The 14230-nt window shown below is 49.5% G+C and overlaps 1 protein-coding gene across 7 annotated transcripts in view; it reads right to left on the minus strand.

Moving 5' to 3' along the window:
* The window catches only part of MSI2 (musashi RNA binding protein 2), a 391573-nt gene that overhangs the window by 140468 nt on the left and 236875 nt on the right, over window positions 1–14230 (minus strand). For all 7 annotated transcript variants that reach the window (XM_027624505.2, XM_027624504.2, XM_027624507.2 and 4 more), the window contains exon 7: window positions 5554–5602. In XM_027624505.2, coding sequence (XP_027480306.1) covers window positions 5554–5602 — 49 coding nt within the window. The remainder of the gene's footprint in view (window positions 1–5553; window positions 5603–14230) is intronic.

Consider the following 14230-nt stretch of genomic DNA (forward strand, 5'->3'; position numbering starts at 1 on the left):
GTTTTTCCTCCTTAGAAAAGCATTATCTTCTATCACAGTTTCAGCGACCTCTTACTGGCACCATTTTAATAAATAAACTGATTACACAAATTACGGAGACCTTCAACTTCAGCCAACTGCTTTGTGGGACGGAGACACCGGGCAAGCTTCGAGAGAGAAGCAGAGCTCCGTCAGCCCCACCTCGTGGAGGGGAGCCTGCAGAAAGCTCCTCCCTCTGGCCACATGGGCCCAGCAGGTGCCCTTCCAGCCCCGTGGCTCCTGGAAGGGCACAGCCACCCTGGCAGAGGGCCCTCCGTGTAGGGGGCCTGCTGGTGACAGTGCTCCTGGAGGGTCACAAAACCATCCAGGCTGCAGTCAGTACAGTGGAGGGGCCCGTTGGGGAGCCAATGACTGTCTCAGAACCCCTGCCCTCTCCAAAGCCATCAGCATTGCACTTAACAAGCGACCCTTAACAGTAGCAAGAGGAGTCCTCCAACACACTGAGCTTTATCGTCCTCTCCCAGTCTCCGTCCCTTTGCCTCTGGCAACGTTCTGGAGCAAACAGGCCTGCTGGGGAATGGAAGACACGGGAGGTAAGAAGGCCCAACTCCGAGTCTCTCCTCTGTACGAATCCCCTCTCCAGCTGACCTTCATCAGGCTTGACTCATTTTCCACTGGGCCCCCAGCCACCCAGCTCTCCCCTGATGGGCCAGACGTGGAGGGACCGGCAGCACGAGGCTCATGAATCTAGAGGCCTGAGGTCAGAGAGAGAGACAGCTGAGCCTCCCCTGGAATGACACTCGCGGTGGGGGCTCCCTTCCCCGACGAGGAGGTGAACATGAGATATATTTCAGCAACCCCCAACCCCACGTTCCTCCACTTTCTCAAGCAGGGCTGATGCAGAGACAGTGGGACAGATCCAAACCATGCCACCCTCCCTCCCTCTCTCTGGCTCACCCCTCAGCCCTATGCCTCCCAAAGGGTGAAGTGGAAAGGACAGCACTTTGTAGTGTCTTCCCTCCAGCCCCTCCTCACCAGCCCTACTCTGGGATCAATACCTAATGCTGAATTTAAGATCTTATCTGAGTTTTGCAAGGATAAAGCAACAAACTTTCCCCTAGTGATTAAATCCTTTGATGATCAGCCCAATATTTTTCAGACCACCTCTAACAGCTTTTAGAGAGCAAATGAAATGACTCTGAGAAAATTGGAAAGCCACCTTCTTTCTCTCCCCTTGGGCACAAAAAATCTCATGGAAGGCCCCAGCTTTTATCAGCCACTCAGCTCCTACCTGGCTGCAGGAACCTGCTAAGTGGCCATCCAAAACTCTACATGCCTCGGTTTCTCCGTCTGAAATGGAGGTGCATCACAGTCCAGCAAGAAGGGTAGGTGGAGAAGCACCAATAAGAAGGAGGTGCTCAAGAGTTAAAATCACCAAATCCCCTGCTGTAAACCACTGCCTTGCAGTGTGCTTGCACAGCAGCTGAGAGCAAGAGCTCTGGGTCAAACAGGCTGGGTTTACATCCAACTAGGGATTCTGGGCAGCTGGGTTCACCTCTGACCTTCATAAAGATTCAACAGTATGTGTAGGCGCTGTGCTAAGCATGGGGTATAGAATTGTTCGGGAAGCACTGGCTGTTTCTACCAAGAATGTTAACATGGCCTGGGTAACACAGAACCCACTGTACCAACCACAGATCCCCAGATCCCCCCCTTCAGGATCTGCTGGGAGTGCTCTTGGAGGATGGCCCCCAGCTGTCTGCTCCCTCCAGGATGTCCTCAGGGCAAGCCCAAGGTCACACGTGCTTCCCAGGATGGGCCGCATCCTGTGACGGATCAACATCAGGTGTAAGGTCAGCCCTTTCACCCCGCTGGGGCCAGCCCTAGCTTCAGAATTCCCAGGGCCTCACAGATCAGCTTCTCCCTCTGCTCGCTGCCTCCTGAGGGCACCCCTGCGTGCTCATCTTCATCTCAGGGGACCCAAAGACAACCCCTCACCTCCCTCTCCTAGCTAAAAAAACAAAAATGAAAAAGGACTTAATCTTGGACACTCCCTCAGTTGAAAGGCTGAAAGCCAGAAACATACTTCAGGTCCTGGAGCTCATCAACCCCAGCTCCCCCATTTTGCAGAGGACGAACCTGAGGTGTCAGAGAGGTTAGGAAATGTGCCCCAGTCAGGTATCAAGGGGACAGTGGGAGCTTAGAGGTCTGCTCTAAGCGGAGAGTGGGGGAAGACTCCACACCTCTGTGTGGGTCCCATGCTGAACGACCTTCTTCTTGCTTCCACGGGGGAGGACGTGCATCCTGGGAGGGCTCATTGTCTCCTGTTCCCCGGATTCTTCCCCAGGGCGGGAGTGAGGTCCAAGTACAGACGTAAGAGGGAAAGAAATACGGGCTGTCGTTTCTGCGAACAGATATAACTGAGGGCCACGCTGTCCCTACAGGACTAACGGCGGGGGGGGGGGGGCAGGGGCAGGGCGTAGCCACTGTGGGGCGAGGAGTGGATGCTCAGCCCTGACCTCTGGCTCACGGTGGCTAGAGAAGTCGGAGTTAGGTGCGTGGGTGCTGGGCAAGCACCGTCGCGGCACACGGGGTTAACGGTGTGCACCTCTTTAAAAAGAAAGCTGGTGGCTCTGCCAGCCTGAGAGGTGTCTTTAACTTCTGCTACTGCAGCACTTTCTTCCTGATAAGATAATGGGAAACGGGAAGCTTGAGGAGGTGAAGGTAAGGTTGGGGCAAGGTGGCTGCCGGGAGGATTTTCTTTTCTTGTGCTTATCACCTGATTCCAAATGCACATTCCATCAGGCCAGGGATGGGGGCCCCACTGTTCCATATGGAGGATTTGTGCTTCTGTGGTGACATGGTCCTTTTTTTTTTTTTTAAATTCTTTCCCCTCCTAAATGCTCTGAACCACTTAAGCATTACCCCAGCATTAGCACCCAGTTCAAAGAGAAACTCTCAGCTACTTAGAGGGGCTAGAAAATGGGGTGGGCGGGGGCAAAGCTCCGACCTACACAGAAAGAACACCAGAAAGAACACCGGGGAGCAGGTGTCTGTACAGGAGGAAAGGGGAAGGAGGATGTCAGGGCCTCCTTGTTGAAACTTCCTGGCACACTTTCCCTCCTGCCTTCTCCCCACCCCCACCCCCGGGCTACACCCACTCAGGCCAGCTCCCCACGCTCAGAAGGGCTCCACTCTGAGTTCAATGCTCTGTTGTCACCTTGAAATTCTTAATGATTTTTTACTAAGAGGCCCCATTTTTCCCCTTGTTCTGGTTCCACAAATTATTCAAGTCCTACATCCGCGACAGGAATCTTACCCTCTGGCAGGGCAGGAGGGTGCTTGGGCAGGCCCTGCCTTGATTGGGGGCAGGACGGAGCATGCGCCCGGGGCTATGCCCAGCCTCCTTCCTGCCAGTGCCCCCCAGAAGTCCTGACTCAGGCGAGCGAGCAGTGCCACCCTTGGAGCCACTCTGAGCACAGGGCCATAAAAGGGACCTCCCTCCACCTCACGACAGGAGTCACAGAGGGACCTCACCCCATCACCACACCCAGCGCCCTGGAGAAAGGGAAGAGGCACCACCCATAGCAGGAAGCCTTTGGGTTAGAAATAAGGGAGAACCTTCCCTGGCCCTCTCCTCTGCGGCTATGCCCAGAGGGCCCAACACCCTCAGTGTGAACCTGCCTGTGTCTGTTACTAGTTGAATAATGTGACACGGAAAGTCACCGGCCCTCTCAGGCCCCCCAGATGCCATGCCTACTTCTAGGCATGGCTGTGAGGGCTGCACGAGATGATTTTTCATCCCCTCCAAAACAGGGCCTGATCTGGAGCAGATCAGAAATCCCTTTATTGGTAGATATTCAAAAAAAGGGTGATAAGGGCTACACTGCCTAGAAGCCACTCAGGACTCTTCCAGGAGCATGAATTCTAGCACGGAACACCAATGCCACACTCAGCTGGGCCTCGCCCACCCTGAAAACAAATGGATGAGAACGCTTTTCTTAACAAGCCCGTCCCCACGTGGAGACCATAGAGAAGGAGCAGAATTTGAAATCAGCAGTCCTAGGGATGACCTGGGGTGTGTCCCATACCCCCTCTGAGCTTCGGTCACCTCAGATGATGACAGTGAAGACAAAATGATAAGAGCTAAACTAGGCACCACTATCCCCATTTCACAGATGAATAAACTGAGATCAACAAGATAAACAAGTTAAGTGATTCTCCCAAAGTCACAGGGCTGCTGTGAAGGTCAGATCAGACCATGCACAGGAAAGCAGTGCTCGGACACCACCCCCCCACACACACCCTGTAAGGATGATGGCAGAGAATAATCACGAATTGCCCCTCTCCGCACCCTGTTCCCCTCCCGCTCTCTCGGCTCTCAGGATGCTGAGCAACGCAGAGGACAAAGCAATCATTCCACACCCGTAAGCTCTTCTTTTCTTCCTTCTCCTTCCCCTACTCCTCACCTTCCACCCCTCCCCATCCCTTCCCAACATATCCCAACATATCCCAACATCCATGCCCCAGTTTTCCACCCTCCCCTCTGAGGATGCTGTGGATGGACGCCCGGGGAAGCCGGACTGCCAGGCACACTCAGGACAGCCCCCCCCCCCCCCCCCCCCGCCGCCCCGACCCTCGTCCTCCCTTTCACTCAGCCTGCCTGCTCCCAACAGGAGAGGCATACAGTCAGTGCTTCTAATCACAGGTGACAGCAAGAATGTAAACAACACAAGAAACATCTAAATGCAATCCAAGTGGCAAGGAAACACCGCTCCCTCTGGCTCCTCTCAAGAATGCTGCTTCCTGCCACCTCCCTTCCGAATCGCGGCTCCTTAGTGCCCTGTTCATAGGAGCCCCAGAAACCAGGAGCTTCCGGAGAACAGGAGATGGAACGCCAAGCCATAACCTTGGACTCTACTTCCTCTAGGAGGATTTTCTAGATTCGTCCAATTTTCTGCTTAAAGCAGTAATTTCAACGTGTTCCTTTCTTGGGGAGGGGAGGTATGGAGGTCAGAAACCCACCCCTCTGACAATCTGTTCAAAGCTAGGAACGTCTCCCAAGAAAACGCAAACATAAACAGTTTGTGTCATTTCAGGGGTTCATAGACCCCCAAGTTGAGACCTGTTTTCTAAAACACGGATAGGACAGGAAGAACACAGGAGGAAAAATGAGTAAGTGCGGAGCCCTCTCAACATTCCAGACGTGCAAATGGGCGCTGCTGCGTCTGCAGTCCCCGTACACGTTGAATAGACCTCCAACGAGGGTATTTTTTTTCTTTTCTGACTCGTCAGACTGACAGTATACTTGCAAACCACCTCCTTCAATGCAAATTGAAAGCTCAGCCGAGTAATTGCTATGAATAATTTCCACTTGGATTCCTTAGTGCTTGGGTCTACCGAAGACTAAGAAAGCCCGGATCAGAAAGGGATGTCGGAACACGGGCTGGGTGTGGCTGATTTTTAACTGTCCAGGATCTGGACTCTTCGTGCTGTGGTGGCCCTCATGAATACAGATGTTCAACAGCTGGGCAACTAACAGAAGGGGCAAACTTCTTCGGTTGGGGATCGTACCTCTGTGCCTGTTAGTCGTCTTGTCAAACATCAGCATTGCGTCCTCCACCTGCAAAAGAAACAGAAGGGAGTCTGCTTTAGGAATTTTGACAAAACATATGAAATGCTATATGCTGCTGGGGGAGGGTGGTTTCCACTATCAAAGTCATAGGTGCTCATTAAAATTTATTTGAAAACACAAAAAATTAGAAAGAAAAATCACTGTCTTTCCATCTTCCCGCCCAGAACAACCACAGTTAACATCTGATGTATTTCCCTTTAGGAAACATACACTGTATGCCTATTTTAATATAGTTTAAATCATACTGTAATGGAATTTTCCCCTTGTTCTTTTTTAAATATAATATTACAATATTGCAAATAATTCCCAGATGACTACGTCGTGAATATTATCTGGTTTTCTTCCCAATTTTTTTATTATGGTAAAATGCACATTAATATAAAAATTTCCATCTTCACCATTCTTAAGTGTAGAGTTCAGCGGTACTGAGTACATTTGTAATGTTGAACTACCATCCCCACCCATCCATGTCTGGAACTCTTTTCATCTTGTAAAACTGAAACTCTACCCCATCAAACAATAACCCCACCCATCCCCTTAGTACCCCCCAGCCCCTGGCAACCACCATCCTATTGGCTGTCTCTATGACTGTGACTGAGGTCCCCCCATCTCCAGGGCAGACATTCCAAGACCCCCAGTGGTTGCCTGAAACTTCGGACAGTACTCAACCCAATATATACCATGTTTCTTCTTGAACATACATACCTATGATAAAGTTTAATTTATACATTAGGCACGGTAGAAGATTTAGCAATAGTAACAAATAATGAAATAGAACAAGTACAACAATAAACTACAATACAAGTTATGTGAATGTGGTCTTTCTCTCTCAAAATATCTCATTGTAAAGTTACTGACAAAGAGAGATGGTAAGATCCCTACATGATGAGAGGAAATGAGGTGAATGACGTAGGCAGGTGACATAGCCTTCGGCTGCTATGGATCATCTGATAATCCATCAGAAGGAGGATCACTTGCATTGGGACCGCAGATGACTGTGGGTAACTGAAGCCATGAATAAGGGGGGACTATGGTATTTCATATAAATAGACTCACACAGCATTGGTCTTTTTGTGACTGGCTTATTCCACTTATCATAATGTCCTCAAGACTCATCCATATTCCACTGCACGTATATACTACATTTTGCTTATTCAGTGATCCATCGATGGATACTCGGTTTTAGCTATTGTGAATAAACATGAATGTACACATATCTCCTTGTGTCCCTGTTTTCAATTTTTTTGTGTATACACCCAGAAATGAAATTGCTAGATCATATGGTAACTTTACTTTTAATTTTTGGAGGAATTGACATCCTGTTTTCCACAGTGGCTGTACCATTTTACATTCCCACCAAGAGTGCACAAAGGTTCCAATTTTTCCACATCCTGGCCAACACCTGTTATTTTCTGGGTTTGTTTTTTTTTTATAGTAGTTATCCTAATGGGTGTGAGCTATTGTGAATACTATCTTGACCGCAGCATAATATTTCACGGAGTGAGAAACCATTGCTTACTCAGTTATCCTTCTGTGGATATTTAAACTTTTTCCAGTTATACATAATGGAAATTTAATGCCTTGATTGCTATGGGCTGAACTGTGCCCCCTCCAAACTTGGATGTTGGAATCTTAACCCCCAGTATCTGAGAATGTGATTGTATTTGGAGATAGGATCTTTAAAGAGGTTACTGAGTTAAAATGAGGTCATTAGAGTGGGCCCTGATCCAGTGCTGACTGGGGTCCTCATACACAGAGGGAATCTGGATCTGGTCAGGTATAGAGAGAAGACCAGTGAGGACACACAGGGAGAAGGTGGCTGTCTGCAAACCAAGGAGAGAGGGTTCAGAAGAAACCAACCCTGCCGATCTTGGACTTCCAGCATCCACAAGAGTGAGCAAATAAATTTTTGTTGTTTGACCATCCAGTCTGTGGTACTTGGTTATGGCTGCCCCAGCAGACTAATACATTCATGCTAGGACCTTTACAAACAAAGAGTAGAAAGCACCAAAGCTATCCTCTGTCTCTCTTCCTCTTCCTCCCTCAGTCTTTCTAGGCATCCTGCAATCCTTCTGGGTATTTCTAGCGATAAGATTTCAGGATCCACACTCAATCTCCATGCAGATCTCAAGAAAGTCACCCTCACTGAACCAGATTTGGCTTTGAATTCCATTTCTTGTACTTATGATCCAATTCTTTATTCTTTGACAAAATACCAAAATACCCATCTATAGTGCAGGTATTGTCCTAGCCGATCAGCTACTCACCTGGGGAGGGTACTCAGTTTGGCCAGGTGAGCAGCCTGGTCTCTTCATTCATTTTGTGCCCAAGATTGGCAGTAAAACTACAACTCAACCCATGCGGTCCTGGACAAAGCCGCTAGCCAAAGGGCTCTGAGCTTGGAGCAATTTCACCGTGTGTGTGTGTGTGTGTGTGTGTGTGTGTGTGTGTGTGTGTGTGTGTGTGTGTGTGTGTGTGTTTGGGAGGGACTGAGCACTGTTCATTGGAGCTCAAAGGCTCACAAATGAGTTTGGGGGCCTGTGCTAAGCCAGCTGAGAAAGGGAATCATAGGCTATTCATCCTTCACTCCTTCCAGACTACAATCTCTGATGGAGGGGAAGACACTGGCCAAAGCAATAAAACCAGGTTTAAAATGCTGCCTCCAGACAAATCAAATCTATTTTTCTAGATGCTATCAAACAGAACAGGGGGAAAAGCAATGTCAAGGTAAGAATGGAAGAGGGGCAGGCAAGCCAGACACAAACCTCACAAACCTCGCAAACCTCGAAGGCACTGCCCTAGCTTAAAAATCCCTTCAGGAGTCAGGGCCCCCCTTGGTTGCTAAGCAACCGAGTCTGAACAAACGGGCTCCTGGGGCCTTCCCCTTCTGGTCCCCATTTCTAAAGTCAGTGACTGGGAGGAAAATGGCCTTGCACGGTGACTGCCTCGCCAGCAGGGAGCTCCTCTCTCTCGGCAGGGTACCAGGGTGGAGATGGGGTGCCTTCACCAGACCCCTCTGCAGCCAGGCAGGCTCCATAGTCCTCCCCAGGCACCTGCGGAGGCCACACACACCACAGCCCTCTGCCTCGGTGCACTACTCAAGCAAAACCATCAGAAGATCAACTGGTTTGTTTGCACACAGAGCAGTCACACTCGAACATATGGTACTACAGACTCAGACCCCAGGGCCTCGATAAGAATTCCAACGCCTGTGGTGCGGGTGGGTGGGTGTCGCGCAGGTAAACGTGACATCTGTTTCACACCCATCTCCACATTTTCTAAGACGTTTGCCAAGTGCTTATTTGGAGCTAAAAGTGCCTAACAGTAAGGAAAACAGCCTCCCTTCTGTGTTGGCCATGTTTTGGCACTAAACTCAGATCCCCTTAAGAAATAAATATTTTTAATTAAAAAAAAGTATTTTCAATGCCCCCCCACCCCCACCCCTCAACAGGGTGTAATTGGCTCCCTCTTTCCCTTCCAAAGTTTGGATATTTTCTGCCGCTACCCTCCCAACATTCGCTCCACCCTGGGGAGCGACAGGGAGGTTCTGTGTATGTTTTTTAGGGCAACCATTGTCGTAAAGAATAGAGCTCCTTCCTCTACAGTCCACTCGCACAATGGGACTCACAGAGACCTCCTGAATAGATAAAATGTCAGGGCAAAAGAAAAATTCTATTAACACTTTACAAAATAAAACATCTGAGAAATAGCCAGAGAGGAAAGAGAAAGAAAGAAAAAATCAATATGGATAAGACCCGGTGCTGGGGGGCGGTGGTGGGGAAAAACTTTTCAGCGATTGCAAAACACTTATTAATTCAGAGAAGCCATCAATGCAATGGAAATCTGGCAGAACAGCAAGAGCTGAAACTGGGAGAATCTGAATATACAAAGACTGAATAGAATGAAAAACACGGCCTCACATACGGGGCTGTTTCTCACGGTTCTGTGTGAATCAAACAGAAGCAGCTTGTGTGAGTCTGCAGCACGGGGGAATGAGGAGCACAGTCAAGGTAACCCGTATTCAACCCCAGTGAGAGCAGACTGATGACTGTGTCTCTGTCTGTCCGTCTGTCTCTCTCTCTCTCACACACGCGCACACATGCGTGTGCACACACACACACACACACAGGTGCATACACACGAAACCCAGGTAGACGAGTTGGCTGTGAGGAGTCATCAACTTCGATGTGAACCCCAGACCTCATTTGGGGGTGCCAGAACACAAAGAGTTGGGGGCTGGACACAGGCATTTTTCTGACCTCAAGTAGAAAACACCACTAACTCTTGTTAGGTGTCTCCTCAAGACTAGCACTGGTATTTATTTTGTGTTGACAGTGCCCTTACCAGGCTTACATATTTCTTTGTACCAGAGGTGGGGCCCCGTGGGCCTAGTGGTCTTGGGGCAGGGGTGTCCCCGGAGGGATCGAGAAGGAGAGGAGATACCTGAACCTCAGCATACTTTGCCTCACATCCTGGCACATGCTTGGTCTGTTTTGAGAGAAGGAGCTCGCTCCAACCTTGAGACGTACCTTTTAATAACTTAGGGTGGGTTCAAATGCCGCCTGGCATCTTAGTGGTATATCTTTGTGGACAAAAAGGCAAGGTAAAGTAGCTTTTAAATAAGATGGCTGGGGATGCCTGCCTGTTCGTCTTAGCACCAGCAAGTTCTGAACACGTATTTCTGCCTATCTCTAGGTTCAGACCACACCATAACCTCCTCAGAGGCGTGTATCACGCACACAACGTATCTGAGAGTCACGAAGTTACGCCATTGGCCATGGGGGTAGGGGCAGGGCTCCTCAGACTTCCTCCACGTCAGGACCACCTGGCTTGTTATGACACAGGTCCCTGAGACCTCACCCCTGGAGTGTCTGACGCTATGGCACTTGCATTTCCAAAGAGCTCCTGGGGGAATACTTATGCAGTGGCCAGCCTGGGGTCCCCACTTTCCATGAGAAATAAGAACAAAGGTTAAACACACTGGACACAGCTGCTTCCTGCTCTTTGCACACGTCCATGCTCAGTACACGGAATCAAATTTCTCCTCCAGAGGCAGCTGCCACATTCGGTGCGACAACAGTCCTCCCCTCTTTGTTCCTTGTCTCTCATCCATTTATATCCTAAGACCCTGAAAATAATGACAGTAGAACCTACGATGGAAAAGACAAGAAGAAGGACACCTTCGTGACAACCAGGCCGTCCCTGCACCCAGTGCAAGAAAAATTTGGATTCTACCAGGGTGATAGAAACCTTCCTTCTAACAGATAAACTTCATCCAGCCAACTCGATCTTGAATAGAAAACTGAGCTAATGTTAACTTTATTAACTTTTATGTGACATATATTTACCAAGCACTCACTATTTGCAGAGCATCGGCCTACGTACAAATAAGAGGCACACTATACCGGTCCCTGGTAGACTGTTGGCATTAATGGCCCCACACCCTTTATTCTGTAATTTTGCAGTTCCTCTCCCCAAAGAGGCAGAGTCTATCTCTCCATCCCACGTATCTGAACTTGACTTCTTATGGTCAACAAAATGAGGTGGAGGTATGCCTGTTTTGGGTCTGCCCTTGAGAGGGTTTTTGTGTTTCTGCTTGTTCTCTCTTGCACCTCTGCCATCACCAAGAGAAGGGCATGCCCGGGCTAGCCGGCTAGAGGATGAGAGACACGTGGAGCTGGGCCAAGTCCCCGCAGCTGCCCAAGCCGAGGACAGCCGAGATGAGTGGATAGTCAACCCCAAAACATTCAAGTGAGCCCAGACAAGATCAGCAGAACCACTCTCAGTGGACTCTACACAGGTGAAATAAACAGCTATTGGGATACCTGGGTGGCTCAGTCGGTTAAGGGTCTGCCTTCGGCTCAGGTCATGATCCCAGGGTCCCGGGATCGAGCCCCACGTCAGGTTCCCTGCTCAGTGGGGAGCCTGCTTCTCCCTCTCCCACTCCCTGCCACTCTGCCTACTGTGCTCTCTATCTCTCTGTCAAATAAATAAATTTTTTAAAAAATCTTAAAAAAAAAAAAAGAAAGGAAGAAACAGCTATTGTCTGCCACTGAGGTTTTGTGGTTGTTTGTTACACAGCATTCTTGTGGCAATAGGTAATTTGTACATGGTCCCCCCCTTTTTTTTTTTTTTAAGATTTTAACCTACTGGAAGATACACAGGCAGTCTCAAAGAATACTAGACAATGAACAAAAGCAAGAAAAGAACTGAAAGGAGGTAAAATGTGGAATATGGGCTGAGTATGAAACTGTCAAGTTACACATTCCAAGTGGAATACAGGTATCAGGGTGGCAAGGGACTACTAACTCTCACCCCAGCAGCAAGGTTGGAGACAGGGATCCTAGAAGTGCCAGGAGAAATTGGCAACATGTACCTCACTAAATGAGCACCATGAAAATCAGCAATAATTAGCACTCAAGTCAGTGGGTGATGCCTCTCTAATCCTAATTCATTTAATGAATGAATGAACCCTCTTTATAATGAGTCAAAAGGTTCATTGTGAGCCAGGCATTCTTGCTGGGTGAATTTAGAAGTAGCCATTTGGTACTGGCCATATCCAAAGGCGGGACTTTAGCCAGCCCAGCCGAACTCATGTGACGGCCGAAGAGGAAACCTTTCAGGTCACAAAGCAAAGAAGCTCCTAGAAAGAGAGGTCAAAAATTCTGTTGGTCAACTCTGTTGGCCAAAGTTTGGGAGCCTAGAGTCTGCCCTCAGACCACTGTTTCTTCTGCCTGCAGCTTTGGTTCCCCAAGTACCACAGCAGGGGAGTGATGCTGATTTGGGGACGCAGAAAACTTGTCCCCAGGAGGAACCTAAAGGGAATCGAGTTACTGGTACTAACTCGGCAGATGCTGGGAGGCAGCAGAGTGCGGCAGGCAGCGTGGTACAAAGCATGGGTAGGATCCAGGTTGTAATCCAGCTCCTCTGGGATCTTACGGAGGACAAGTCACCTCCCTTCTCTGTCCTTAGTTTCTCATCTGTAAGAGGAGGAAACTATGAGATGGCCGCCTAAGATCTACTCATGAAGACTCTCCGCCTAGAAAGCTATAACAGACCACAGAGCCCGCTACGACAACAGCTAGGAGCATCAAATTCGCCACTGGTCTTTCACAAACTCTGTTCTGTCAGGACGTTCCAGAGCTCTGCTGTGGCCAACACACGCTGAGAAACTTCCCACTCCTCTTGGGATCCAAATACGTACACCCACATGCCATACATATCAAGAACAAAGCAGGAAATGGCACTTCAAATGATCCTTAAATTATCTGGTCAGACACAGGAGGGAGAGGAAAGGAAAAAAAAAAGAAACCCAGCTCTTCATACTCCCCCAGAACAAATGCCCTTGAATTTCGCTTCCTGTTCCCACTCAAACACTTCAAGAGTTGGTTTAAATAAACGCCCATAAACGCGACACCATGATATCGTAGTGCATAGGGCTTAACAGACCTTATTATGCTCTATAAACTCAAGGCGATGAAGTCACAAGAGTGGAGACTTGTAGAGGAGGCAGGACTGCCCAGGACAGAGGAGTTGGAGATGGAGGTTGTCCTACTGGGGGCCGTTTCAAGACATGGGATGGCAATGCTCTCCACTTCTCCTCCAACCAGCCGGACAGAAGCAAAACCTGCCCCGTCCCCAAGCCTAGCCGCGGTGTCTTCGTTTATTGAAATGAGACTTTTCTGTACGCTCTGGCCTTGTGAAGAGGGAGGTTGGTCTGAATCACTGCCCAAAAGAAAGGATGGAAGAGAAGGAGGCAGGCCGGAAGATCCCATTATGCTGAATTTTAACCTTGACTGCTCCCCAGGATCACCTGAACAACTTTTCTTTCTTTTATTTGACAGAGAGAGCGAGAGAGCACAAGCAGGGGTAGTGGCAGGCAGAGGGAGAAGCAGGCTCCCCGCTGAGCAGGGGGGCCTGATGCGGGACTCCATCCCAGGACCCCGGGATCATGACCCCAGCTGAAGGCAGACGCTCAACCATCTGAGCCACCCGGGCGCACTCCATACCTGAAGAATTTTTAAAATCCCGGCTGCTGAGGCTACAGCCCGCCCTGTTAAATCAGATCTCTGCATGGGGGAGCCTGGTAGAGGAGCGTTTAAAGCTCCCTAGCCATCCCAGGGGCAGCCAAAGCTGAGAATCCTTGTTCTGAATGGCTAAATACAGCTGAGTTGAGCCTTAATCACAGCCTGTGTGTGTGTGTCACAGAGCAAGCTGGTGGCAGAGGTGGAACGGGGCCGAGGGGTCCCAGAAATAAATGGGCCCTAAGGAAAAGGGGCACCGAACAGAGCTCTGGCTGCCTGTAGACTGGCGGTCTACCCCCTGCCAGAAAAGTCAGGAGCAGGCAGTTCCTTTGTCGCGGACTGCTTTCGGGGAGCTCTCCCTGCCCTGTCTTGGTCTTAGGACAAGAGAGTCAGAGCCCTGTCCTGGAAGAAGCTCAGCATAGCCAAAAACGGAACAGAGGGCTGGAGAAAACCTAATGAAACCGTTGCTCTTCTGCCACCGTCACCCAAGATTCTCACCAATACTCTTACTGCTTTGGTCCTCTCCACAATCCCCAGAGACAGGGACTAACAGAGTCCTCCATTTCCTCACTGGCTGTCCTGGAGCTGGCAA

This window comes from Zalophus californianus, chromosome 16 (genome assembly GCF_009762305.2).
Source record: "Zalophus californianus isolate mZalCal1 chromosome 16, mZalCal1.pri.v2, whole genome shotgun sequence".
NCBI classification, from domain to species: domain Eukaryota; kingdom Metazoa; phylum Chordata; class Mammalia; order Carnivora; family Otariidae; genus Zalophus; species Zalophus californianus.